Raw genomic sequence first — 24,860 nt, 5'->3', positions numbered from 1 at the left:
GGTGGATTGGGAGTAATCTTGTGGGGTAAGGGACAATTACCTGGAAAGAAAAGAAAGGGTGGCTTAGGAACACCTGGCCTCCCTTCCCCTGGCCCTGGGGACCCCCCAGGGCCGGGGCTGTATTTGAGAGAGGTTGGACCCTATAGAAGTCGGGGTAGTTGCCCTCAGCCCTGGCCATAAGAAGGTACCACTTGGCAGCGCCCCTCCCACCTCCTAAACCGAGGAATGGAGGAGGACTGGACGCCGCAGCCGGAGGCCGGACTGGGGTGTGTGGGGGGGGGAGCAGCAGGGGCAAATTACTGCCGCCCTTGGGGAGGGGAGGAGGGGAAAGGAAGAGATAGCTCGGTATCGCCTCGGTCGTCTTTGCTTGGGAAGGGCGGGCGGGAGCGGCTTTGGAGTGGCTGGGGGAGGGGATCCCCGAGCAAGGTTTGGGGGGGCGAAATCGGGCGGCGGGGCCAGGCGGGGCGTGGGGCGGCGGGGCGGGGCCGGGCCGGCCGGGGCGGCGCTGCGCCGCCGCCGCCGCTGCCGCCGCTGTTACCCGCCGCCGCCTTTGCCGCCGCCGCGGTTTCTGCTGTTGCCGCCGCTGCTTCGGCTGCTGCTTCTCCTGCTCCTGCTGCTGCTGCTACTGCTCGCCCGCGCGGCCGTGGCCGCCGCCGCGGGGTGCTGGGCGGGGAAGGGGAGGCCCGGGGGAGTCCCGTGCCGGGCCAGAGGGCGCCGGCAACGGCCGGGCCGTGGGGAGTGGGCTGTCCCGGGGGCGGGGGTTAGCGGGGGGTGGAGTTCCCGACGGGGGGCGGTACGAGCCAGCGGGGACGAAGAAGACAAGGAGCCCCGGGGGCCGAGTGCATGGAGGACGAGGTGCTGGGAGAGAGAGGAAGGGGGGGAAGGGAAAAAGGGACAGGACGGAACAGTCGAGCGGACGGAGGGGGTGGGCGGGGTCCCGAGACGGGGCTGGGGGGGTGGAAGGTGGCGCAGAGTCTTCGCCCAGGGCTCCTAAATGGGACTGAGCCAACTCTGAGGAGGGCACCCGGGCCCAGAGGGGGATCTGGAATCGTGGATGGAGGCAAGTGGAGGGAAGGGGGAGGGGGCCTGGAGTGCTGGGGTCTCAAAGAGAGGAAGACCGGACAGGAGGGACGTCCGGGCCAAAGCTGGGAGGGGCCCTCAGAACAACAGCAGACTCATTGGAGGGGAGGGGTGTTTTATATAAAGATTTGATCAATTTTAGGGAGAAGGAGCAGCAAACTTGATGATATATGTAAAGATGTGACCAGTTTGGGGGTGGGGGCAGCAACCTGGGCCTGCCACCAGTGACCCAGTTCAGTCAGGGCTGCCTGCCCAGCCCTACTCAAAAACAGGCAATAATTTGTTTAAAGGTCCAGCAATTTGGAGGGAGTCACAGATCATTCCTGTATCCAGAGTAAGAGGGGTGAAGGAGAAGTTAGGGGGTCCCCAGACACAGGTGGGCCACCAGGTACTATAGTCTGTGGTCTCTGAATGGAAGAAGGGCATGTATGGCATGGTCCTAGGACACTTTGGTTCGGGGCTTATCCCTGAAAGGACACTTCCAGGACTGTCAGAGAAATTCTGGGCTGGAGCTGTAGTGAAGAAATGCCACTCTAGGTTTATCCAGCTTGCGATTCTGTCTTTGACCATCACTCTGGAAGGAGAAGCAGTCTGAGAGAGAGAACTGAGGTGGGGGTGGGGAGAGGGTGGAGTGGACTGGGTAGAGTCTTAGACTAAAGGGGAGGGGGGTGGCCGGCAAGGTGGCAGCACACATGCACATATACGCAGACAGACAGACACAGAAAAAAACCTGGCCAGCCCAGCCTCTCTGGTGCTGAGATCTGGGGGAACAAACCTAGGTAGGCTCAGATAATGATATTTGGAGAAAAAGAAACAGAATGGTTGTCACAGGGCTAGTGGACTATGGAGGTAGGGTATGGGGGGGGTGTGGGGGGGGTGTTGAACTGCAGCATCCCTGGGGCAGTATCAGAAAGAATGAATTACCAAAGTGGGGCCAGGGAAGCTCTAAAGAAAGAGCCCTCACTCAGGCTGCCTGGTGTATACAGTTTGAGAGGCACGTGGTGAGCTCTGGGGCTGGGCAGAAACCTGAGTTTCTGGGCCTGGACACACAGGGCTAGGTAGAGTGGGCAGTAATGATTTTTGCAAGGGTAGTGGTGGGGGGCGAGTTTCCATTCTAGAACCAAGAAGAATGGGACTCAGGAAGTGATTGATGGGGGAGGAGGGACCTGAGAGCTGGTGACAGGGATGTCTGAATTAGGGCCTAGGGAAGAACAGCTCTCTGAGAGGCCAATGAGAAGGAGAGAGCACAACCTTGGAATGGGAGGGGGGGGCGTGGAAGGAGTGAAGCTAACCAGAGCTTGGCTTCCTGCCTTGGGCCCAGGAAGTCACTCTGCTGGGGTCCTGGTTAGGGCAGAGAAGAGGAGGGTGATCCTTCTGCAAATGAGGTCCTGGGGAAAAGGCATCCACTGGTAAGTCACGAAGTGGAATGAGAGGCAACTAGATACCTTTTTTCCTCCTAAAGGGACCAAATTGTCTCGGGAAAGCCCAGGGGGCCAGGAAGGGAAGGTTCCTGAGAATTGAGGTCCCAGGTTTGGGTTCTTATCACTGAATGTCAGAGCTGGCTGGAGTAGTCTCAGAGGTAATCTCTTCTCGGGCACACATCTACAGAGATGCAAACTGAGGCCCAGAGAGGGGAAGGGACTGACCCAAGGTCACACAGTGAATCAGGTCCAAAATGCAGGTCTCCTGACTTTGAAGCCTGTTCTTCCCGCTATTTCATGTTGCTTATTGTTTCTATTAGATTGTCTCTGCTTCCATTAGTGTGGAATTTCTGAAGCAAGGGGGAGTGGGGTGGGGTTGGGGGGGAGATATTCAGACTATTCCAAATGACATAAACTTTTACTGTCTCATTGGTCTGGTAGTATTTGGGGGGCAGGGAGGTGAGGAGGAGGGCAGATTCCTTGAAGGGGACAGGATGAGAGGGGAGAAAATGACTTGACTATGTGATAAAAGGGCAAAGGGAGAAGGCAGGAAAGGGAGGCCTTCTTACATTGGCTGGACAGTGAGGGAGGAAGGAAGTGGTAATTGATAGTGGCAGGTGGGGGGTTGTGTGGCAGGTCCTAGTAAGAGCTAGGGGGAGGTCCTGAACTTTCCAGGAGAGAGTTTTCCGAAGTGGAGTCCGAAAATTGGGGGGGGTCCTTTAACCTCCGTGCAAAGACTAGGAGGCAGATTAGAATCCAGTTTAGTGAAGAACTTCCTGACAGAACTTTCCAGATTTGGCTGAGCTAGTTATCGCCTTTTCCAGGATCTCTGAGGTCCTTTTGACCTCTAACGAGTATGAACGGAGTTGATTCCAAGAGTAGTGAGTTCTCCGTCACTGGGGGGATGGTAGTGGGTCTGGGGAAGGGCTAAGAGCCCTTCTAGCTTCTGAGATTCTCTAATCAGAGGTTCAAATTGAGCTGGTAAGGAGTAAGTATCCGAGAAGCAAAGGGCATCATTGGTGGGGATCTACTCATAAGTGAATAGGGAGGATTTGGAGAAGTTACAAAGACAAAGTGAGCCTGGAGAGGAGAGATCAAGGTGGGGGGTGGGTAACAGGTGAAAAATTAGAGTAAGCAGTTGACTCAGCTGGCTCTCCTGGGTGGAGGGGAAGGGAATCCACTGGATATTCCAGCATGCCTCAATTTCCCCAAGATATTGGGCATAGTCTGGAAAGGATAGCCATGTGAGCAAGATGGAAAGATGTGAGTGCTGGGTAGATTCGCAGTGTGGTGGGCTCAGAAGTATTTGAATCAGTTGGTCATAAACATTTATTGAGCACCTGCTAGGTGCCAGGCACTATATTAAGCAGTGAGGATAGGCAGAAAGGCAGAAGACAGTCCCTGCCCTCAAAGAGCTTTCAGTCTAATAAGAGAGACAGCGTTCATACAACTAGGTACAAACAAGGAATTGGAGATGATCTCAGTGGGAAGGCATTAAGGTTAAGGAGAACTGGAATAAAACTTCCTGGAGAAGGTGAGATTTTAGTGGAGACTTAATGGAAAGCCAGAGAGTGGGAGATTTGAGAGAGAACTTTCCAGGCATGGGGGTTGGGGGCAGCCAGGGAAACTGCCTAGAGGTGGGAGATCTCTTGTGTGAGGAGCAGCCAGGAAGCCAGTGTCACTGAATCAAAGAATATATGGGAATAAAGTGTGAGAAGACTAGAAAGGTGGTTTGGAGGGGCTGCCTATGTAGGGCTTTGAACTCCAGATAGAAGGTTTTATAGTTTATATTTGAATGACCCAGATCAATGCATCAGTGCCAGTATGGAGGGAGGTCTCTAGTGGAGTGCCACAGGGCTCTCTCCTCCATCTTGTGTAACTCAACATTTTAATCAGTGACTTGGATGAAGGCCCAGATTTCATGGTGATTAAAATTTCAAATGACACAAAACTAACACTTTGAATGACAGTTATGATCCAGAAAGATCCATTCTGAAAGCCAAATTTTAGGTTAGATGTTGCAGTGCTAACATAATGTAGGCCAGCTTACTGACCTTCCAGTCAGAGGACCTGGGTTTGACTCCTCGTTCCTCAGCTTCCTGCCTGTGTTAACTTGGACAGTTTTCTCTCTTGGCCTCACTTTCCCCCTCTGTAAAATGAAAGAGCTGGATGAGATGAAATCTCTGGTCTTTAAGCTAGAGTATATTCAAAAAGTGACCTTGTATGTCAGGATATTGTAAGGAATTGGATGTTTAGCTTAGAGAAGACTTGGGGAAGACAAGATAGGCTTCGAGTGTTTGTAGAGCTGGCATGTAGACATGTGGGGTCACAGTTTGGCTGCTGGGACCAGTAGCTGGGAGTTAGAGGGAATCTAGGTACATGCAATAGAATGGAAAACTTTCCAAGGATTTTGTTGTTGTTCAGTCATTTCAGTCGTATCTGACTCTCCATGACCCCATTTGGGCTTTTCTTGGCAAAGGTACTAGAGAGTTTGCCATTTCCTTTTGCAGCTCATTTGAGAGATGAGGAAACTGAGGTAAACAGGGTGAAGTGACTTGCCCAGGGTCACACAGCTAGTAAGTGTCTGAGGCTAGATTTGAACTCAGGAAGTTAAGTCTTCCAGACTCCAGACTCAGTGTTTTATCCACCGCAGCGCTGCCTAGCTGCTTTTCCTAAGCATTAGAGCTACTCAAATAGGATGCCTGGGATAATGAGCTGCCCCTTAGTAGAGGTCTTCAGGTGTAGGGGTGACTATTTTTTGTGAGCACTTTTTCACTAAGTGATTTACATAGATTATCTCATTTGAACTTCACAACAGCTCTGGAGGTGGATGCTGTTATCCCCATTTTACAGATGGGGAAACTGAGGCAGACCATAGTGAAGTGACTTGGGCAGGGTCATATAGCTAACAAATATCTGAGGTAGGATTTGAACTGTAGCCTTCCTCACTCTAAGCTCAGCTCCATATGCACTGCACCACCTTGCTGGAGTTCTGGTGACTTCTGAGATTTCTTCTAACTTTGAGACTCCATGATCCTAAAAAGCATGCTAGGTTTGGAATCAGAGAACCTGGGTTCAAATCTCCATTCTGCTTCTTATTCCCTATGAAATCCTGGGCAAGTTGTTTAAACTCTACAGGCCTCAGTTTCCTTAGTTGGAGAGTGAACTCCAATATCCCTTCCCACCCAAAATCCATTAGCTTATGACCTTAACAGAAAGCAAGGGGGCAGGAGGGACCCAGAAGCCCACAGGTCAAAACAAAATTTGGAAAACTTTGAATAGAACAACTATACAGCTGTGGAGCAGGGGAGAGCCTGGACTTGGAGTCTGGAAGACCTGAGTTCAAATCCAGCCTCAAACACTGCCTAGCTGGGTGACCCTGGGCAAGTCACTTAACCTGTGCTTCAGTTTCCTCATCTGCAAAATGGGGATAACAGCACCCATCTCTCAGCGTTGTTGTCAGGCTCCAATGAGAAAATATTTGTAAAAAGCCCTCAGCACAGCTTCGGGCACCTAGTAGATGCCATACGAATGCTTCTTTCCTTTTCCTTCTCCTTCCCCTGGGCCCTGTAAGGACAGTGCTTCACACAGTGGAGCCTAATGAATGCTGGTTGGTGGAAGTGACTGGGACATCTTCATTCTCCATATTTGTAAATTGGAGAGAAGTAAGGTTAAAGTAAGGAGTGCAGATTCCGAGAAAAGGGATCTACCCAGAGGGAGTTGAATGCCAGAGGGGAGGCATCTTCCATTGAGTTGACCTAGCCTTGGGCTCAGCCTTAGGAAGTGGGGAGGGTTAGCCAATGTGGACTTGGGGAGCCAATGCTAGGGTGGGCTAGAGGTAAGCTGATATAAAATAGGTGGGGAGTGGGGGAGAGAGGAAGGTTTCCCATGCATACTCTGAGACCTTGAATAGAGGAAATCATTTCTTAACCCTGGCTTTGGGGTTAGATGTGATCATATGATTGCTAGGCTGTTTAGGGACAGAGTAGACCTGAAAAAATAAGTGGTCCAGAGGACTGGATTTGGAGTCAGGAGGACCTGGGTTCAAATCCCTCCTTAGCTCTTCTTATTCTCTTTCCTCGGATGCTTACTAGCTGTGTTGACCCTAGACAAGTCACCCCCCCACCCCCCTTGAGCCTCCAGCCCCCCCCCCTTTTCTCCTCTCGAAAACGGGGGCAATTGGTATTAGGTTCTGTTATATGATTGATGGACTGTTTCCGGACCGAGCAGGCCTGGGAGGGTGTTTAGAAGAAGTGGTCTAGATTGTTATGTCCAAAGACCTGGACTCTGCCCCAGCCTTAGCCTCTTCCTGGTCTGTTGTGCCCTTCCTGGGGTTTCCTGCTTCTCCAAAGTACTTCCCAAGCCTGGCCTGCCTTAGGGCTCTCTACAAATGGCATGCTTTATTATTGTGATACTCTTCCCTCCGATCCTTCCTAGCTATGTGACCTGAGGCTAGTCTCTGAGCCTCAGTTTCCTCCTCCACCGCCCAGCCGGGATAATAATAGCATCCTCCCCTCCCCCCAGGGTTGTCATGGGAAGAAGATGAGACCGTATGTAAAGCGGCTTTCAAACCTCCCCAGAAGCTTCAGCTGTGCCCTGATAGTCTCGAGCCTAAAGGCTCCTAGCTCATACAAAAGCTCATAGCTCATACGTCATTATTGCTTTGATTGAAAGGAATGCTAATTTAATGCTGAAACTCTACCTCTTCTGCATTGCATTCTTTGTAGTTTTTTCGGAGCTGGCTGGGGGTGGAGGTGGGTAGGGAAGGGGAGTTACTAATGGGCCAAAGTTGAAGTCTAGCGATAGGGTTGGGGGTTACGTGTTTCCTTTGCTATAATTTGTATGTTCAATCCCAGGGCTCTTTGATTTGCAACACAAGACCCGACCATCCATGATCCGTTTAAAACAATGGCATGGCTTTGAAATGGCCGAATGTCAGGGTCCCCCCCCCCCCAGACTTAATGACTTGTGGCAGATTGGAAGGGGTGGGGATTTGTATTTGCAATTTACCGGTTGGGCATTATTGCAGAAGGCCCTAAGTGAGAGGCCCAGAAAGCATTGGCCAAGCTCACTGGCAGACAAAACTGGGCTGCCTTCTTGGTGATCTGTTAAGAAACAGACCTTGAATTGTTTTGGCATTAAGTTCTGGCTTTTGGGAGATCCCAGTGTTAGCACTGTTTAAGGGTCCAGTCAGGTTCCACTATATTGTGGGTGGTAAAGATGAGGAGGGCTGCCAAATCTCAGTGCTTGCTGGGACACTGTGTCATACTGTACCATCCCACCCCCCACCCCCTACCCCCCACGGCCACCGCCACAGCTTAGCCATTGGGCAGTGGAATCTGTAAAACAGCAAATCCCAGGCTTGGCTTTTAGAAGTGGGAGGGACCTTAGAAGCTATCAGGAGATAGTATTGTTCAATAGAAAGAGCCCTGTCTTAGAAGTCAGAGGACCTGGATTCGAATTTTGCCTCTGACACTATCTGGGTGACCTTGGACAGTCACATAAACTTGCTAGGCTTTGTTGCCTCCTCTGTAAAGTCAGAGAATTGGACTGCATGGCTGCTGAAGTCTTTTCCAGCTCTAGATCCATGACCCTAGTCACTTCATTCAGTTTCCTTCTAGAGAAGGTTCCTTCTAGATCTGTCATCCTGTGTTTGATCTTGGCCAGTCCTTTTGCCTTTCTGGGCCTCAGCTGCTTCTTCTGTAAAATTGGGGGGGGGTCAGACTACATGGCCTCTGAGGTCCTTTCCCCATCTAGATCTGTGATCCTTTCATTTTACAAAAGAGGGGAAACTGAGGCTTTGGCTAAAGATACACTGGTAGCAGGTGGCAAAGCCAGGGCTCGGAGCCCTGGAAATTCAGGGCTTTCCATGCCGTCTGAGTCTTCTCCCTTTTGCTAAGCTAGATTTCACTTGGTTGGACTGAGCTGCCATCGTGATGTTTGTTGGGTTTTTTCCCTTCTACTTCTTGAATGTTATCTTCTTTTACTCTTCTCACCAAGTTCCCCTATTGATCACCCTTGGGGTAAAGGGTCTCGAGGATTCAGAACTGGAAGAACTCCTGTAGTGGTACCCTCCCATTTTCCAGATGTGGTAGAAGTGGCTTTCCTATGGTCACACAGGTGGTGTCAGAGGTGGGACTCCAGCCCAGGTCCTCTAACTGGAGATCCATGATTCTTTTGCCTGCTGTACATGGCCTTGGTGAATCAATCCCTAGCTGGCCAGAAGCTCTGCTGAGCCTTCCTCCTTTGCCCTTTACCCTGGGGCAGGAGCACGTCTCCTAAGTAGTAGGGAGGAAGAGGCAGCCTGGTTCCCTCTCTTACCTGCATGATGACCTCTCTACCTCTGAGGCTACAGTGGCAGCAATGTTATCAGCTATGTTTCACCACGAAATTCCAGGCCAGGAAATGAAGAAAGCAATTCCAAGGGAAACTTCATGGAGGAAATGGAGGGAAGAAATGGGGGAGGACCCCCAATCCAGGCCTCATCATCAGTGTATGAGGACTGAACAAAAAGTTATTGCATTTGGAAGAGTGCTGAGTGGGTTCATTGTGAGCCTTTCCAGGAGGGGGATGCTAGCTTCAGGCCTGCTATGAGGGGCAGTTCCCCTCCCTTCCCCCCAACCAGTTAGCCCTCACCCAGGGTAGTACCCCACCCCCACCCCTACCTCCCATAACCAGCTGAAGTCAGAAGGCTGGGAGAGAGGGGAACACCACTGAATACATGATACCTTCCTCTGATGCCTCTTTGGATACTTTTGTTCCCAGACTAATGGGGACTTCAGAGGCCTTGTAGTTCAACACTCATGTTTTAGAAGGGGAAACTGAGTCAGAGTCAGGAAAGGGAAATGACACAGGTCACACACAGATGGGACCATAGATCACGCATACTGAGCTGGAAGGACCTTTTAGAAGCCATGTAGTTCAACCTCCTCTCCCCTGCCCCCTCTCCTCCTCATTTTATAAATGGGGAAATTGTGTCCCAGAAGGTTTAAGTGACCTACTGAAGGCCACATATGAGATCCTAGATCTCAACTTACAGATGGAGAAAACTGAGTCAGGGGAGGAGAGGTAACAGTTGACCTCACACAGATAGTGAGTGTCAGGTCTGGGATTTAGACCCCTTAGCTCTGATTGGGGATGCTCTTTCCACTGTACCTGGGCCTCGGTTTCCTCACCTCTAGATTGAGGTTCATGCTAATTGCCTGTGTGTACTTCCTTCCTCACGGGGTGTCCTGAGCAAAGTGCTTTGGGAACCTGGAAAGATTAGAGGCATGGGAACTGCAGTGATTTTTTTTTCTCTTTTAATTTTTATTAGAGTCATCAAAAAAGGGAGCAGAAGAGGAAACCATTCAAAACTAACCAGCAGCTGAGTATAGTCTGACGGTGTATACACTGTTCCATTCCCATGGACCCCCTCCCCCAACCTCTGCTGACGAGGGCTGGAGGTACCTTTTTTCCCTCCTCTCTTGGGGGGGAGGGGGGGCAATCTCAGTGATAATTACACAGCTGCTATTCCTGTTTATAACTCTCCATGAACTGTGCTCGTAAAGAAGACCATTGGCAGGGAAAATCCAAACCTGAGAATACGAATTTCAGAAAGATTGTTTTGGGCTTTGGAAAATGCCTTGTTATTCTTGTCCCCCTCTCTCCCTGCCTCCCTCCCTAAGGGATTTACCTTCCTAATTTGTTCTCCTTAGGCAAACATTAAAACTGGTCGCCAGTGATGGAGGGTAGCTGGAAAGGCCAGGGACTACAGTGGGGGTGGGGAAGGAGAGGAGGAAGCCCGGCAAGGTTGAAAACTGAGCCTCAGATAATGCACATGCAGTTAATTGAAAGTCGATCCATATTCTCAGGCCCAACTTGGTTCTGTGTGCTTTGTGTGGGCCATTCTACTGGGAAGAGCCAGCAAAGGGACCTTGGAGCTAGAGAAAGGAAGCAAAGAAAGGATTTCAGCTTTTTTTTCTCCCACATCCACCAGGAGTTGTACACTGTATGCCTTAGCTGCTCTGCTAGGTGACCAGAGACCAGAGACTGTGCTCAGGACCAGAGCTATGGAGGGCAAGGGAGTGGCCCAAGGTCACCTAGATGGTCATTGATTTAGAGCTAGAATAGACCTCAGAGGCCTCCTAGTCCAACCCTGTCTTTTTACAGAGGAGGAAACTGAGGTCCAGAGAGGGGAAGGGACTTGCCCAGGGTCATATGTGAGATCCCAGGTTCAGAGTTGGAAGGGACCTCCCAGGCCACCTAGTCTAACATCCTCATTTTACATGGGAGGAAACTGAGGCCCAGAGAGGGGAGGTGATTCGTTCAAGGTCACACAGGTAGGCAAGAAGTGGCATGGCAAAAATTTGAACCCAGGCCCTGGGATTCCAAAGCCAGCTGTCTTACCATTGTACCACACTGCCGTAGGAATCACGAAGGCATCCTTCCGATCCAGCAACCAACCAGCCTTCTTCGTTTTAGTAGATAGTTTCATGAGTTATTGTGGCTAAAAAGAATCCCTTCCCAGGCTGCTAATCTCTGGTGCTGCGGCTCCTTCTATGAGATACAGTCATTCTGGCTTTGGGTCTCTCCATCCAGGTAGGACCTGCTATGTTATTCCCCCTCCCGTAGAAATTCAGTGGTGCCTCCAAAGAGGGAGGGGGGAACAAACAAAAGAAAGAGAAGGCTGTCTCTCTGCCCTCCCCAGCTTCTAGTCTAATTGCTGGTTGATTCTGGGGAAGTGGCCAGGAATTCCCCTTGGGAATTTTGAGGGACCTTGGCATATTCATGGCTTAGCAGGCAGTCTCCCATAGCTGGACTAGAAGAGTCAAGAGAGGGTTTGAATCCTGTATGTCTATGGGACGTTCCTGTATTCGGCTTTGGAACGTGGACACCAAGCACCCAGTCCCGGCCCAGATCTGCCCCTGGCCGAGGGGAGCAAAAGCTATTCTCCATGTAGGGGACAATAGAGGGACTTTATGGAGTCCCTGCTCTTTTAGTGGGCTTAGATTCAGCAAAGCTGGCTACTTCCTTCCTAGATCTTAGAGCTGGTCCAGCTAGTGCAACCCCCTCATTTTACAGAGGAGGAAAGTGAGGCCCAGGGAGGAGAAGGGAGTGACTGGCCCAAGGTCATACATGGGATTCTGTATCAATGCAGTCTAGCTAGGTCCAGAGAAATTCAGTGGGAGAATCAGAGCTAGAATTTGGGACTTTAGCATCCTGGGCCAGTGATTTTTTTTTTTTAACTATACCATGACATTTTAGAGAAGGCAGTGGAGAGACAATTTTTTTTCCATTTGCATGAAATGGAAAAAAGCTAATGTAGCAGTGACTAGAAATGGGAAACCTGCTTGGAGATATGGAAATGGAAGAGACATTTTTAAAATTTCCTTTTGTGTTCCTTAATTGTTGAGATAAATGATGAGTGCCCTGGTCACTCACTCTCTGTCCTCTCTGGGCTTTAGGGATGTCTTGGAGGCCTGGGTGGTGAGCTTTGTCAGTTCTTGTTGTTTTTGTCCTTCCTTCTCGAAGAGGAACATTAGTAGTAGCTGCCCCATTGGGGACCCAACTGGCCAGGTCTAGTTGGGCAGTGCAGCTCCTTCCTTCCTTCCTTCCTTCTTTCCTTCCTTCCTTCTTTCCTTCTTTCCTTCTTTCCTTCCTTCCTTCCTTCCTCCCCTCCCTCCCTCCTTCCTTCCTTCCTCCCCTCCCTCCCTCCCTCCCTCCTTCCTTCCTTCTTCCTTCCTTCCTTCCTTCCTTCCTTCCTTCCTTCCTTCCTTCCTTCCTTCCTTCCTTCCTTCCTTCCTTCCTTCCTTCCTCCCCTCCCTCCCTCCTTCCTCCCTCCCTCCCCCTCCCTTCCTCCCTCCCTTCCTTTCTTCCTTCCTTCCTTCCTCTCTCTTCCTCCTCTCTCTCCTTCCACATGGGGGATCACATCCTTATCAATTTTTATCCCTGAACCCTAGCAATATATCTTGAGGTTTAGAGCTAGATTTCTTTTTTATGGACCATGCCTTAAACCCAAATCACTCTGGCTCTCAGATTGGCCAACTGTAGGTCCCAGCACAAGCCTCACTTGGTCATTGTTTGGATTCTGATGGCTCAGAGTGAGTGTAGATGGCAGTTTTTCTGTTTTGGACAGAAACCCTGAGGGTCTTCCCCTCCTAGATTGATTTTATTTTTTTGGCTAGGTGAAAGAGGCCATTCTTTGCCTCATTTTTACCTGGCCTTAATCACTGAATGGGCAATGCCTCACACAAACTGAGACCTGGGAAAGACCTTAACTCAAAAAGGCCAAGGCCTCCCACTGCATCCAGGGCCATCCCTAGTCGTCCTGATCTATAGGACCCAGATGGCTCCAGAGGAGAGAGTGAGGCTTCTGACTTTGCACAGCCCTGCTTCACTTAAATCCAGTTCACTTGCGAGTCATGACTTCTCCTTCCTGATGTCATGGCCCTCTTTGAGAATGAAGGACAAACAACAGTTTGTCATTCGTATGTACCCATTTTACAGATGAAGCCCCCATAAAATTGACACAGGAGCCATCTGATTGGTTTCTCCCACCCTCGTTTTCACAGGGATAGTGTGTTTCTTTGCATCTTATCAAGCAGCAGGAGTGTCAGTGATACTTGCTCAGATGGGATATGGTGGGTGAGATTGGAGGGGTCACAGAAACAGCCCAGGGCTCCAAGGAGAAAGACTGATAGGTTAGCAAACAAACCAGGACTTAGCAAGAGATTTAGATGGGATGCAAACACCTGCCCTCCTGGAGTTTTCAGTCTGGTTGGGAGTTGTGATGCATGCATGGGTCGTGCCCATTGGCCAGGTTTTCATTTTTTTAGCCTTCCACTGTTCTTGATGTTGTTAAGAGGAGTTGCTGTACTTGTGGATGAGGGTGGCTGGAACCAAGGTGTAGGATGGGGACCTAATTACTACAGCAACTCATGTGCGTGTAGGGGTGGGGGTGTTTTATAGCACACTCAGTTGAAGCCTTTCCAGGATTGGGTCCGTGGGGTGCGCACAGGTGGAGGCGCTTGGTTGGGCCAAACAGTAGGCCTAGGGGATGGTGGCAGAATGTCTCCTGTCTCATAGTTGCTTGGGACAGACTGGCCATAGCTAGAAAGGACCAAACAGCCTAGCTCTAAGTGATACTTTTCTCCTATCCTTTCCCAGCTGTCTGTTCCCCAGAAGCCATGAAGGTCTTATGGGAAGATGGGGTATCTGAATTCTAGTGACTTAACAGAGCAACTGGTGATAGAATCTAGGTGTTCTTGACTTCAATCCAGTGTTCAGTTCAATTGACAAAGCATGAATTAAGCACCTACTGTATGCCAGACTGTACTGGGTACAAAGGGGATCAGGAAAAGCCTTTTGTTAGCGGCGCTGCCTAAAAGAAGGAAGCTCACGGTTCTAGGAAGTGGAAGGGAAGAAAGGGCATCCCAGGTATGGGGGGCTGCTTGTGCAAAGTCACAGAGGGGGGAAATGATGGAATGTTGTGTATGAGGAACAAGCCACTTTGACTGGAGAGAAATAGGAAATGAGACTGAAAAGGCAGACGGGAGACAGGTTGTAGGGGGCTTTAAATCCCAGATGATGTGATGTGGTGGCTAGAGAGAGAGCTGGCCCCTGTGCCAGGAATGCCTTCCTCTGACACAGGTGGGCTGTGTGACCCAGGGCAGTACACTGACCAACCTCTGAAGAGAGAGGGTGCCTACCTGCTTTGGTGGGGGCAGTTTTCTCACCCTTATCCTTGTTGTGTCAATGTAATCACAGGTTCAGTCCATTTCCTTCTACCCTTGAGGCAAGAGTGAGCCACAGATGTTTAAGTAGGGGGTGGGAGTGGGTAACATGGTCACATCTGTGTTTTAGGAATACCAGTTTGGCAGCAATATTCTTCCCACTATATCACATTTCCTGTCATTTTATGGAAAGATCATGGCTATGGATGCTGGGGCTGGGGCTGTTGGGAGGGGATGGATATCGAAACATCTTCACATGGGAGATCACTGAATCAGGAAAATGTTTAAAATATAGTATCTACTCCCATGCGTAGTAGGGAGGGTGTTCTATGAGTTTAGAAGATAGGAATGTTTGTTTCCAGTGGAAGAGAACATTGAACGAAGCAAAGGATGGGACCACAATGTCTAGTGGTAGGAGTTACTACTGAAGAGAAATGCATTTTTGTAAAAGGAAAATCCTAGTGTTTTAACCCTTGAGAATGAGGGGTTAAGTGACTTGTCCAGCCAAGGGCATGTAGCCAATCATAAGTCAGAATTTGAACCCAGGACTCGACCCCAAATCCAGGGTCCTTCCCACTCAGCCAGGTGACTCATCCTACTGTGTATGTGAAGGCAGGAATCCCCATGAGCTTTTCTCTTCGATGTTGACACAATTCTTCTGTAGGGTCTCTTGAAGCTTCTCTGAGCACCATTCACCACTTTTTACTCAGCACTAAGAGGGTGGTCCTTGGCCTCTGGCTGGAAAGTCTGGATGTGGCCGCCATCCAGGACATGTACCAATTGTCATTTGTCCTATTGGATCTGGATACCCCCAAATTGTCACGTCCACTGTTGTCTTCCATGACCCCACTTACCTCCTGAAGCCATCCAAGGCCCTAGTCTGTGTGCCTTTGTAGACCGAATGGTGAGGCCAGGCTTTCATCGAAGATGAATCAGACCATCAAGGAAGAGAGGGAGGGGTGAGTGTCACTGATCCCCTCTTACTCCAGGAGATCCTTGGCATTGGCTCTCTCCAATGAGGAAGTCTCGTAGAGCAGCGTACATTCTGTAGAGTACCTGGGGTGATCTCTTGGCAGGGTTGTATTCGGCTACCCCAGCTTGGTGGGATGCATCAGTGGTTATAGCAGAACCATGCAAAATTCTGGGAAACTGGGCGATATGTGGCCCATGCCATGTTCTCTCTCTTTCTCTCTCATTCTCTCTCCTCTTCTCTTCTTTCTCCTCTCTCTCATTCTGTCTCCTCTCCTCTTCTTTTTCCTCTCTCTTTCTCTCAAGCTCTCTCTGTGATCTTGGGCAAGTCATTTCCTCCTCTATAAGAAGGGTAGATGCTCTGAGAGGTCCCCCAGAGCTCAAAATTCTGTACTCTTGGCCAGATCACTGTTTTGTTGCCTTCTCTATTTATATGCCCCTTCCTTGTGTTAATATTTGAAGAAGCTGGAGCACCGTTGGTGTGGGCACCAGTCCATAACTTAGCAGACAGTCTTCCCAGGTTTCTGTGGCTAAAAAATCCCCTGCTTGCCCTGTGGCTGACACGAGGCTTACACCTCTCCAAATGTAGCTGGGCTGGTATTTTGGCGCTAGCCTGATCCCCAGCTGCCCTGCAGCCTGGGATGGAGACCTGGCCAGAGCCTTCGGGAGGCCAGGGTCACCACTGTGCCCCAAGGACGACTTGAATAGAAAATGCCTTGTCCTTTTCTAATGAGAATAAGCCATGCTTCTAAGTCAAGTTACCTTTCCCCCCCAGCACTTTGTTCCCAGTGCCGGGCAGCAGGATGTGTATTCCTACTTTATGAAGAAGGAAGCTGAGGCTCAGAGAGGGGAGGGGAAGGGACTTTGCCAAGGTCACATGGCCAGTAAGTGGCAGAGCCAGCTCCTGAACCCACGTAGCTCCCCATCTTCTGGGTCCATGTGCTCATCAGAAAAGAAGAAAAAAGGAAAACCAAGTCAAAGCTGCTGTTGGTTGGCCTTGAGCCTGCTCTGCCAGGGGTTACTTTGAGGTGTGGGCTCTGTCCCTTTGCCCATCCTCCTGACCATTCTCCTCTTGCTGGCCATGGTCTGCGTCTTGTTAGAGCTTTTCTTCGGCCATGTCTTCCCTCCAGAGCTTCAGCTTAACCCATGATGGTGAAATAGTCCAGGTTGCCCTATTGCTTTTTTCTTTTCCTTTGTAGTTGCCACATGCTCTGGGCCTCTTGGGTCCTTACCTCCTTCCTCTGGTACATTTTAAAAATTGTTATTACAATAGTTCCCTCACCTAGAGATCAGGGAACATAGGATAGCAAGGCTGGCAGGGCCCTCGGAGGTCACCTGGTCCATCCGTCTCATTTCAGAGAAGAGGAAATTAGCCCTCGAGATGGGAGTGATCATAGCATTAGAGCAGAGAAGGAGAGGTCTTAGTGACCGCCTAGTCTCCCTCCTTCCATCATGGAGAGGAAGAAGAAGAAATGGGGGCCTGTCGTGGTAGTACAGGCATGTGATACCTGCTACTGGGAAGGCTGAGGCTGGTGGATTCCTGGGAGCGGCCAGTACACTTCCAGGCTGGGTGAGATAGGGAGATTCAGCCTCAGAAAGAAGAAAAGAAAAGGAAGAAACATGGATAAGTGCCTTGTCCAGTATCATCCAGAGCCTTAGGGATGGATCCGGGATCTGGTTTCTCCCAGTGGTTTAGGACAGAAAGCTCTTTGCCACCACCTTCTCACCTGCTTAGCAAGGATCGTTATCGGCTCGTGGGACTGACTACCTTCCTGCTCCTTTCTGTATGGCTTTCCAAGATCCACAAGCTGCTGATTTTGTGACTGAGGAATCTCTCCCTCTGGTCAGATTGACCTCTGCTGCCTTAGTGATTCAGAGGCTGAGCTAGTCTGCCCAGGTTCACAGCTATATGGAAACCTCCTTGCTCATAAATATTGCCACCGCCCCGCCCCCCTCCCCTCCACTGAGGCTTCAAGTAAGGATATTTGTTATCAGAGTGTGTGAGGTGTGCCACCCTGGTGGCATGGGGGGATCACTAAATTTGGTGCCAGGAGATCCAGGTTGGTGTCTGGGCTCTGGCACTTAACTACCTGTGTGACTGTAGGCCACTTGCTTCTCTTCTCGAATCTCCATTTCCTCATCTGTAAAATGGGTGTAAAAACCCTTGCCTTCCCGGCCCTGTTAGAAGGAAAGTCCTTTGCCAACGGTAAGGCACCAGAGAAAGGGGAGCTCTTACTTCTTCAGGGGAAGTGGGGGCTGCCAGATGCTGCTTTCCCTCTTCTGGGAAATAGACTATCTGTCTTAACTATGCCCTGCTGTGGGGAGCTCAGTACGACCAGGAACCTGTGTGGGAGTGTTTTCCCTTAGCTGGACCCTTCTTCCCCTGTGGAATAGAGCTGGACTAAGCTGGTAGTGTTGCTGTCTTACTCTGCCAGCGGGTCCCCCTGCACTTTCTCTCCCACCCCTTCGGGAAGGCCATCTTTTAATCTGTCAACACAAAGGCTGTCTTTAATTAGCACTAACACAGGGGAACTAGGAGGGCCGGAGTATATCCCAAAGCCCCACCTGTCTGATGCTTTGCAGGCTCCAAACCTGGGAAGCCCAAGATTTGCAGGGAATGCCTCTATTTCCAGGGGTTCTGGAGATGTCCGCCTTGTTCCCTGGGTGCCCAGCGGCCTTTGAGAGGTTTGGGCTTTTTTTTTCCTTTTTCCTTGGAGATTGTTATCTGGGTGATCCATCGCAGGCCACCAGATTTCCAAATCCCAGAGTTCCCCCTCCCCCGACACCTCTGGTTTGGGTCTCTGCAATACTACTACTAATCCTCTCTAAATCACACCAGAATAACCCAGGTAGTAGCAATCCACCTCGGATGCCCAGCAGCTGCTGACCCAGCCCTGCTTCCTCTAGATAGGAGGGCAGTTAGCTGCACCATACCCTTCACATTGAAATGCAAATGGCTCTTTGAGGGAGCAGAGCTGTGGATGACCTGAACCTTCTAATGCTTTGGGGGGGGGGGGAATGAGGGAAGCAGGGAGGAAGGGCACCCATGTAAAAAAAGCCACCTGGTCCATTAGCTAATGACCTGATCTCCTGTTTCTGAAGCCAGGGTAGGTGACTCCATGTGTGCCAAAATGAGCTGAACCACTTAGGAGGCCCTAAGGACAATCAGAACTCAGCTCGCCAGATTGCTGGAAATCTGTGTGGGGAACCCTGTCCTTGTCCTCCTCCTGGAGCTCCTGGCCCACTACTGGCTTCAGCCCCATGAGGGAAACCTAGCTACACCTGTACCTCGGAGCTCCTAGGCCTAGAGCTGGCAGGGCCCTCAGAGGCCCTCCAGTGCAACCCCCTCATTTTACAGAGGTGGAAACTGAGGCCCAGGGAGGGGAAAGGGACTTGCCCGAAGTCATACATGGAGTGAGAGAGCCAAGTCCCTGCTCCTCTCACTCCTAGAACCAGTACTCTTTTTTCCTCTCTATCTGGTACAGAGGAAAGCCCACACAGACTGCAGTCAGAAGACCTGGGTTCAAATCATGTTTCTGAATCTTACTAGCTGGGTGACCTCGGGCAGGTCATACGATACTCTGGGCCTCATTCCTCTTGTAATGAGGGTGGGGTTGAACTCCATGATCCTTTGACATTTCTCATCTACATTCTGAACTCTTGTCGGGGGGGTCATTTAGGAGCCTCTAAGATTTGCAGGACACTTTCCAGACAGCATTTTGTTGTTGTTGTTGGTAGTGGTGGTGGTCCTTGGTTTTCCAAGAGGACCATGACATCAGGGAGGTGATGCCATGACTTGCAGGTGAGTTGTTGAGCCTTCTTCTGATCCCCATTTGATAGATGAGGAACAGAAGGGTCGAGAAGTCACGAGATCTTCCCGGGGTCTCCCAGGGAGTAGCATCCATTTGACCCCAGGTCTTCCTTCGGGCTCTCTTTGCACTGCACCATGTCACCAGGGCGGTGGAGCATCATGATAGCACATTGGAAAGTCTGCTGACTATATCTAAAACCTTCAGCAAGCATTATATGTAATGGGGACAGGCTAGAAGCATTTCCAGTAAGATCGGGGGTGAAACAAGGATGTTCATTATCACCACTGTCATTCGATATTGTACTGGAAACGTTAGCTTTAGCAATAAGAGAAGAAAAAGAAATTGAAGGCATTAGCATAGGCAAAGAAGAAACAAAGCTATCACTCTTTGCAGATGACATGATGATATACTTAGAGAATCCTAGAGAATCGAGGGAAAAACTACTTGAAATAATAAACAACTTTAGCAAAGTTGCAGGCTATAAAATAAACCCACAGAAATCATCAGCATTTCTATATATACCAACAAAGCCCAACAGCAAGAGATAGAGAAATGCCATTTAAACTTACTGTAGACATTATAAAATATTTAGGAGTTGACCTCCCGAAACAAACCCAGGAACTCTATGAACACAATTACAAAACACTTTTCACACAAATAAAATCAGATCTAAATAATTGGAAAAACATCAGTTGCTCATGGGTAGGCCGAGCTAATATAATAAAAATGACAATCCTACCTAAGCTAATTTACTTATTCAGTGCCATACCAATCAAACTACCAACAAAATATTGTTTAGAATTAGAAAAAATAATAAGATTCATTTGGAAAAACTAAAAGTCCAGAATACCAAAGGAACTAATGAAAAGAAATGCAGGGGAAGGTGGCCTAGCAATTCCAGATCTTAAATTGTATTATAAAGCAGCAATCATCAAAACTGCTTGGTACTGGCTAAGAAATAGGGAGGTGGATCAGTGGAATAGGTTAAATATGCAAGACACAGTAGTCAATGACTATAGTAATCTATTATTTGATAAACCCAAAGACCCCAGCTTCTGGGATAAGAACCCACTCTTTGAAAAAAACTGCTGGGAAAACTGGAAAAGAGTATGGCAGAAACTAGGCATAGACCCAAATCTCACACCACATACCAAAATAAAGTCAAAATGGGTTCACGACTTAGATATAAAGGCTGATACCATAAGTAAACTGGGAGAACAAAGAATAGTTTACCTATCAGATCTATGGAGAACAGAAGAATTCATGACCAAACAGGAGATAGAGAACATTATGAAAAGCAAAATGGATAATTTTGATTACATTAAATTGAAAAGTTTTTGCACAAACAAAGCCAATGCAACTAAGATTAGAAGGAAGGTAGAAAATTGGGAAAGAATTTTTACAACCAGTCTCTCTGATAAAGGCCTCATTTCTAAAATATATAGAGAATTAAGACAAATTTATAAGAACACAAGCCATTCCCCAATTGATAAATGGTCAAAGGATATGAACAGACAGTTCTCAGATGAAGAAATTAAAGCCATCTATAGTCATATGAAAAAATGCTCTAAATCATTATTGATTAGAGAAATGCAAATCAAAACAACTCTGAGGTACCACATCACACCTATCAGATTGGCCAACATGACAAAACAGGAAAATGATAAATGTTGGAGAGATGTGGGAAAATTGGAACACTAATACATTGTTGGTGGAGTTGTGAAATGATCCAACCATTTTGGAGAACAATTTGGAACTATGCCCAAAGGGCTACAAAAATGTGCATACCCTTTGATCCAGCAATAGCACTTCTAGGGCTATATCCCAAAGAGATCAAACAAATGCGAAAAGGACCCACATGTACAAAAATATTCATAGCAGCTCTTTTTCTGGTGGCAAAGAATTGGAAATTGAGAGGATGCCCGTCCATTGGGGAATGGCTGAGCAAGTTGTGGTATATAAATGTAATGGAATACTATTGTGCTATAAGAAATGATGAACAGGCAGACTTCAGAAAAACCTGGAAAGACTTATATGGTCTGATGCGGAGTGAAGTGAGCAGAACCAAGAGGACTTTGTACACAATAACAGCCACATTATGCAATGACTAAGATTGTTAAACTGAACCCTTCTCAGCATTACAAGGATCTAAGACATCTCCAGAGGCCTCGGGATGGAAAATGCTGTCCACATCCAAAGAAAGAACTATGAAAGCCGAATCGCTATCACTTATTTTTACCTTCTGTTGAGTTTTGTTTCATCTTTCTGATGGTTCCTCCTATTGGTTTTAATTTTTACTTACAACTTCACTAACGCGAAAATGTGTTTAATAGGAATGTAAATGTAAAGCCTATATCAGATTGTGCGCCGTCTTGGGGAGGGTGGGGGGAGGAAGGGGGAGAAAAATTTTCAACTCAAAAGCATATGGAAGTGATTGTTGATAAATCAAAATAAATTAACAAAATAAAGTACCAGCATACTGCAAAAAAAAAAAAAAGGAAAGTCTGCTGACTTCGGAGGGGGAAGCCACAGAGGTGTAAAGGCCAGCACTGACCCCTGGCACCCTTGGGGCTCATCTGGGCAGCGAAGGGCTTGACCTTTTGGGTGCTACGCTCAGTGCTTGTGTCATGTAATACCATAGGTGCCCATGGTGAGGAAGATTCTGAGCCTCTGGCTAACTGGCAGGGCTTGTGCTTTGAGCTCATTTGAGCTTTGGTTTGTCTCTTTCTCTAAAACTCTGCATGTGATAAATTGAGAGGCCAGGCTGCTTGCGTTCTGGATGACCGAGGCTATTACCTGCTTGGCCCAGGAGCCCAGTCAGTGTGGCAGGCACCTAAGCCTGGCGCTTTGGGTAATGCCACCCTTCTCAGGGCTTGCACCTCCCTGCAGAGGGGCTGGCTACTATAGTAGGGACTAAGGGAGGGCTTTGGGAGCTCCAAGTGGTCAAGGTTCAGCTGTGGAAGTCCCCTTTTGAGTGAGCAGTTTGACTGGATGGTGGTGGGACATGCTGAATCTGATTGGGAGAAGACCCTAGGTTCGGTTTGCTTTAATCTGGGTCCATCTTGAGAACAGAAAAGATTATTTTCAAGGGGCTTTTTGAAGAACGGAGGCTTTCCCTAGAGGGTCTTTGTGAGGTTTCTCTATTCACATTATGGGTCTACCCTGGTAGCTTGGCTTCTATTCCACCAAACCCCGACCCTTCCCTACCTTTTACCTCATGTGGGCTCCTCTTAGATGGGACTTCAGGGGCAGCTAGGTGGTGCAGTGGATAGAGCACTGGCCCTGAAGTCAGGAGGACCTGAGTTCAAATGCGGCCTCAGACCAAACACTTGACACTTACTATCTGTGTGACCCTGGGCAAGTCACTTAACCCCGATTGCCTAAAAGCAAAAAAAAAAAAGGGACTTTAGAACTATTTCCAGGAGGCATTTCCAAGAGCCTGATCAGGTGGCCATATTCAGTGGAACCTGCCGTCTAAGAACCTTTCTTCTATCATTCAGCTCCCATCTGTTTTGGACAAATAGGATTTTCTCTCCTTGCCATAGTCCTTAGCCCCTCCACAATGGGACATAGCAGCTCTTTTCCATCTGGGAACCTCTGGGTTTGCCCAAGGCTGAGTTCTCCCATGCCATTGTATTTCTGGGTCTTTTGTAGCTAGGAGGCCTGTTACTTCATCTGCTTTCTGGCTTGGATGTTCTGGCTTCTTTTATGAACAAAAAGTTTCCCTAGCTGGCATAGGGCTTAGAAGTCATTTCATTTGAAGCTTCCATTTTACAGGGGAGGGAATTGAGAACCAGGGAGGGGAAGGGACTTACCTAAGGTCATACAGCTAATGCCAGGAATTGAGTAGAAAGAACCCAGGCTTTCTGTCCCTCTGCCACTACCCCTTTGCTCTCTCTTGAAAAGGTCGGTCATAGCAGCCGTTTGGAATCTCACTCCCCCATCCACATGACTTTATCTTGGGTTTGTCTGTTTGGACCTCTTAGGCAAAGCAGCTCTGGTCGCTTCCATCCTGGTGGTGAAGGGCTGTCATGATCTCTACGGCACCACTCTATAGTGGGGTGCACAACTGGACCAGTACTGACCGTATTCGCATGTGTGGCATCAACGAAGAGAGGTAAGACAGCTCAGTGGCTTCTGAATGGTTGGGAGGGCAGTGGGGAGCAGCTTGCAGAGTGCTCAGCCCGGCCCATGTACCCTGAGCAGTGGAGGTGCCATGGTAGTGTCGCAGTGTGGATTGAGGGGGCAAGGCAACGAGCTAGGCCTGGCCCTGGCCCAGAATGCACTTGTTTTCCTCTTGATGCTCAGCCCCCTGAGCTCCCTGGGGAGGGGCCCTGGCTGCTGTGTCAGCAATGGACCTTTGGCTGGGTAGCCTACACAATGAGAGGGAAAGGGAAGTTCAGGCTCTTTCGGTTTTATTTATGGGGCTCAAGGCAATGTTGGGAGACATGGAAGCTGATCCTGAAACCGTCCCTGTGAGAGAGGTAGTGCCTGCCACTTGGAGTCTTCTCTGTTCTGGAAACTGCCATGTACCTCTGCTCATGCTTTCGTGTCTTCTGGGCCTGCTGCTGCCTCCACTACAGGGAAATTGCTTGAGCTGCCTGGAAGGTCCAGAAAGCCTGGAATGTCTGATCTAGATACTGTTATTTATCAGTGCAGTAGTCATTTATGGTTTAAACCCTGACCTCGCTTTTTAATCAGAGTATTCTAGATTTTAGAGCTGGGAGGAACTTTTGAAGTCATCTCATCTAGCCTCCTCTTTTTCCAGGTGAGGGGACTGACACTATGAGAATGACTTGCTCAGAGTCAAACAAGTAGTAAGAGGGAAAGCCAGGATTCGAACCCAAGTCTTTTGTGTCTTAATCCCAACATTCTTTCCACTAAACTACGAAGGTTCTCTGGCTCCCAGTCTAGCTGTCTTTCTAATATACCTCAGGTGATACAGTGGAGTGAATATGGAATTTTGAGTCAGGGGATCTGGGTTCACATCATTGTTACTACTCAGATGACTTTGGGCAAGTTCCTTCCCCTCCTGAGCTTCAGTTTCCTCCTCTGTAAAATAAGGGGGTTGTGTGGATAGAGCACCAGCCCTGAAGTCAGGAGGACCTGAGTTCAAATCCAACCTCAGACCAAACACTTGACACTTACTAGCTGTGTGACCCTGAGCAAATCACTTAACCCCAATTGCCAAAAAAAATTAAAAAAAAAAAGGCGGGGGGGGGGCGGTTGGACTAGATGGCTCCTGAGGTCCCTTCTAGCTCTAGAGTGAGGATCCTGTATCATTTGACCTCCCTGTGATTCAGTTTCCTCCACTGTAAAATGAGAGGGTTGGACCTCTGAAGTCTCTTCCAGCTCCTGATCTAGGATCTTCTGTGTCTTGTAGTCAAATTCTTTGGGATCATTGAATTGTAGATTGAGAGCTGGGGGGGGGGGACGACCTCAAAGTTCATCCAATCAGTCCTGCTCATTTTATCAATGAGGAAATTGAGGCCAGAGGTGGTTAAAGTACTTGCCCAAAGTCGTGAAGTCAGAGGTGGCCAAGCTAGGATTTGAACCCAGGTCCCCTGACTTCTCAGTGTTCTTTCCATTGCATAAAATGATCTTCTGAACTAGTGATTCCTCTGTAGTACCTAGAAGCTTTTTAATAGTGATGGCTGTCACTCTACTGAGTCCTGGGTACCTTCTGCATGCCAGCCGTGTGTGGTGGTTGGTGCAAACAGTAGCCCCATTTTTAGAGGAGGTATGCGGATATCTCTTGGGTTGGGGAATGAATGGCCCTATCCACTCAGTGGATTGCAGTAACCTTTGAAGTATTGTCACTTCTGTTGTCATATCCAAGTCCCAGTCCAGGCCATGCTGTAGCT

General features: G+C 48.9%; 1 protein-coding gene across 1 annotated transcript in view; it reads left to right on the top strand.

Moving 5' to 3' along the window:
• Positions 1 to 24,860, top strand: part of BCORL1 (BCL6 corepressor like 1) — a 69,002-nt gene that overhangs the window by 1,292 nt on the left and 42,850 nt on the right. The window contains 1 exon segment of the mRNA XM_078147976.1: positions 22,983 to 23,113. Within this exon segment, the coding sequence (XP_078004102.1) occupies positions 23,028 to 23,113 (86 nt within the window). The 5' untranslated portion in view covers positions 22,983 to 23,027.

This window comes from Phascolarctos cinereus, unplaced genomic scaffold (assembly GCF_003287225.1).
Source record: "Phascolarctos cinereus isolate Bilbo 61053 unplaced genomic scaffold, phaCin_HiC Scaffold_8;HRSCAF=390, whole genome shotgun sequence".
Lineage (NCBI taxonomy): Eukaryota > Metazoa > Chordata > Mammalia > Diprotodontia > Phascolarctidae > Phascolarctos > Phascolarctos cinereus.
This window is presented reverse-complemented; position numbering and strand designations above follow the sequence as displayed.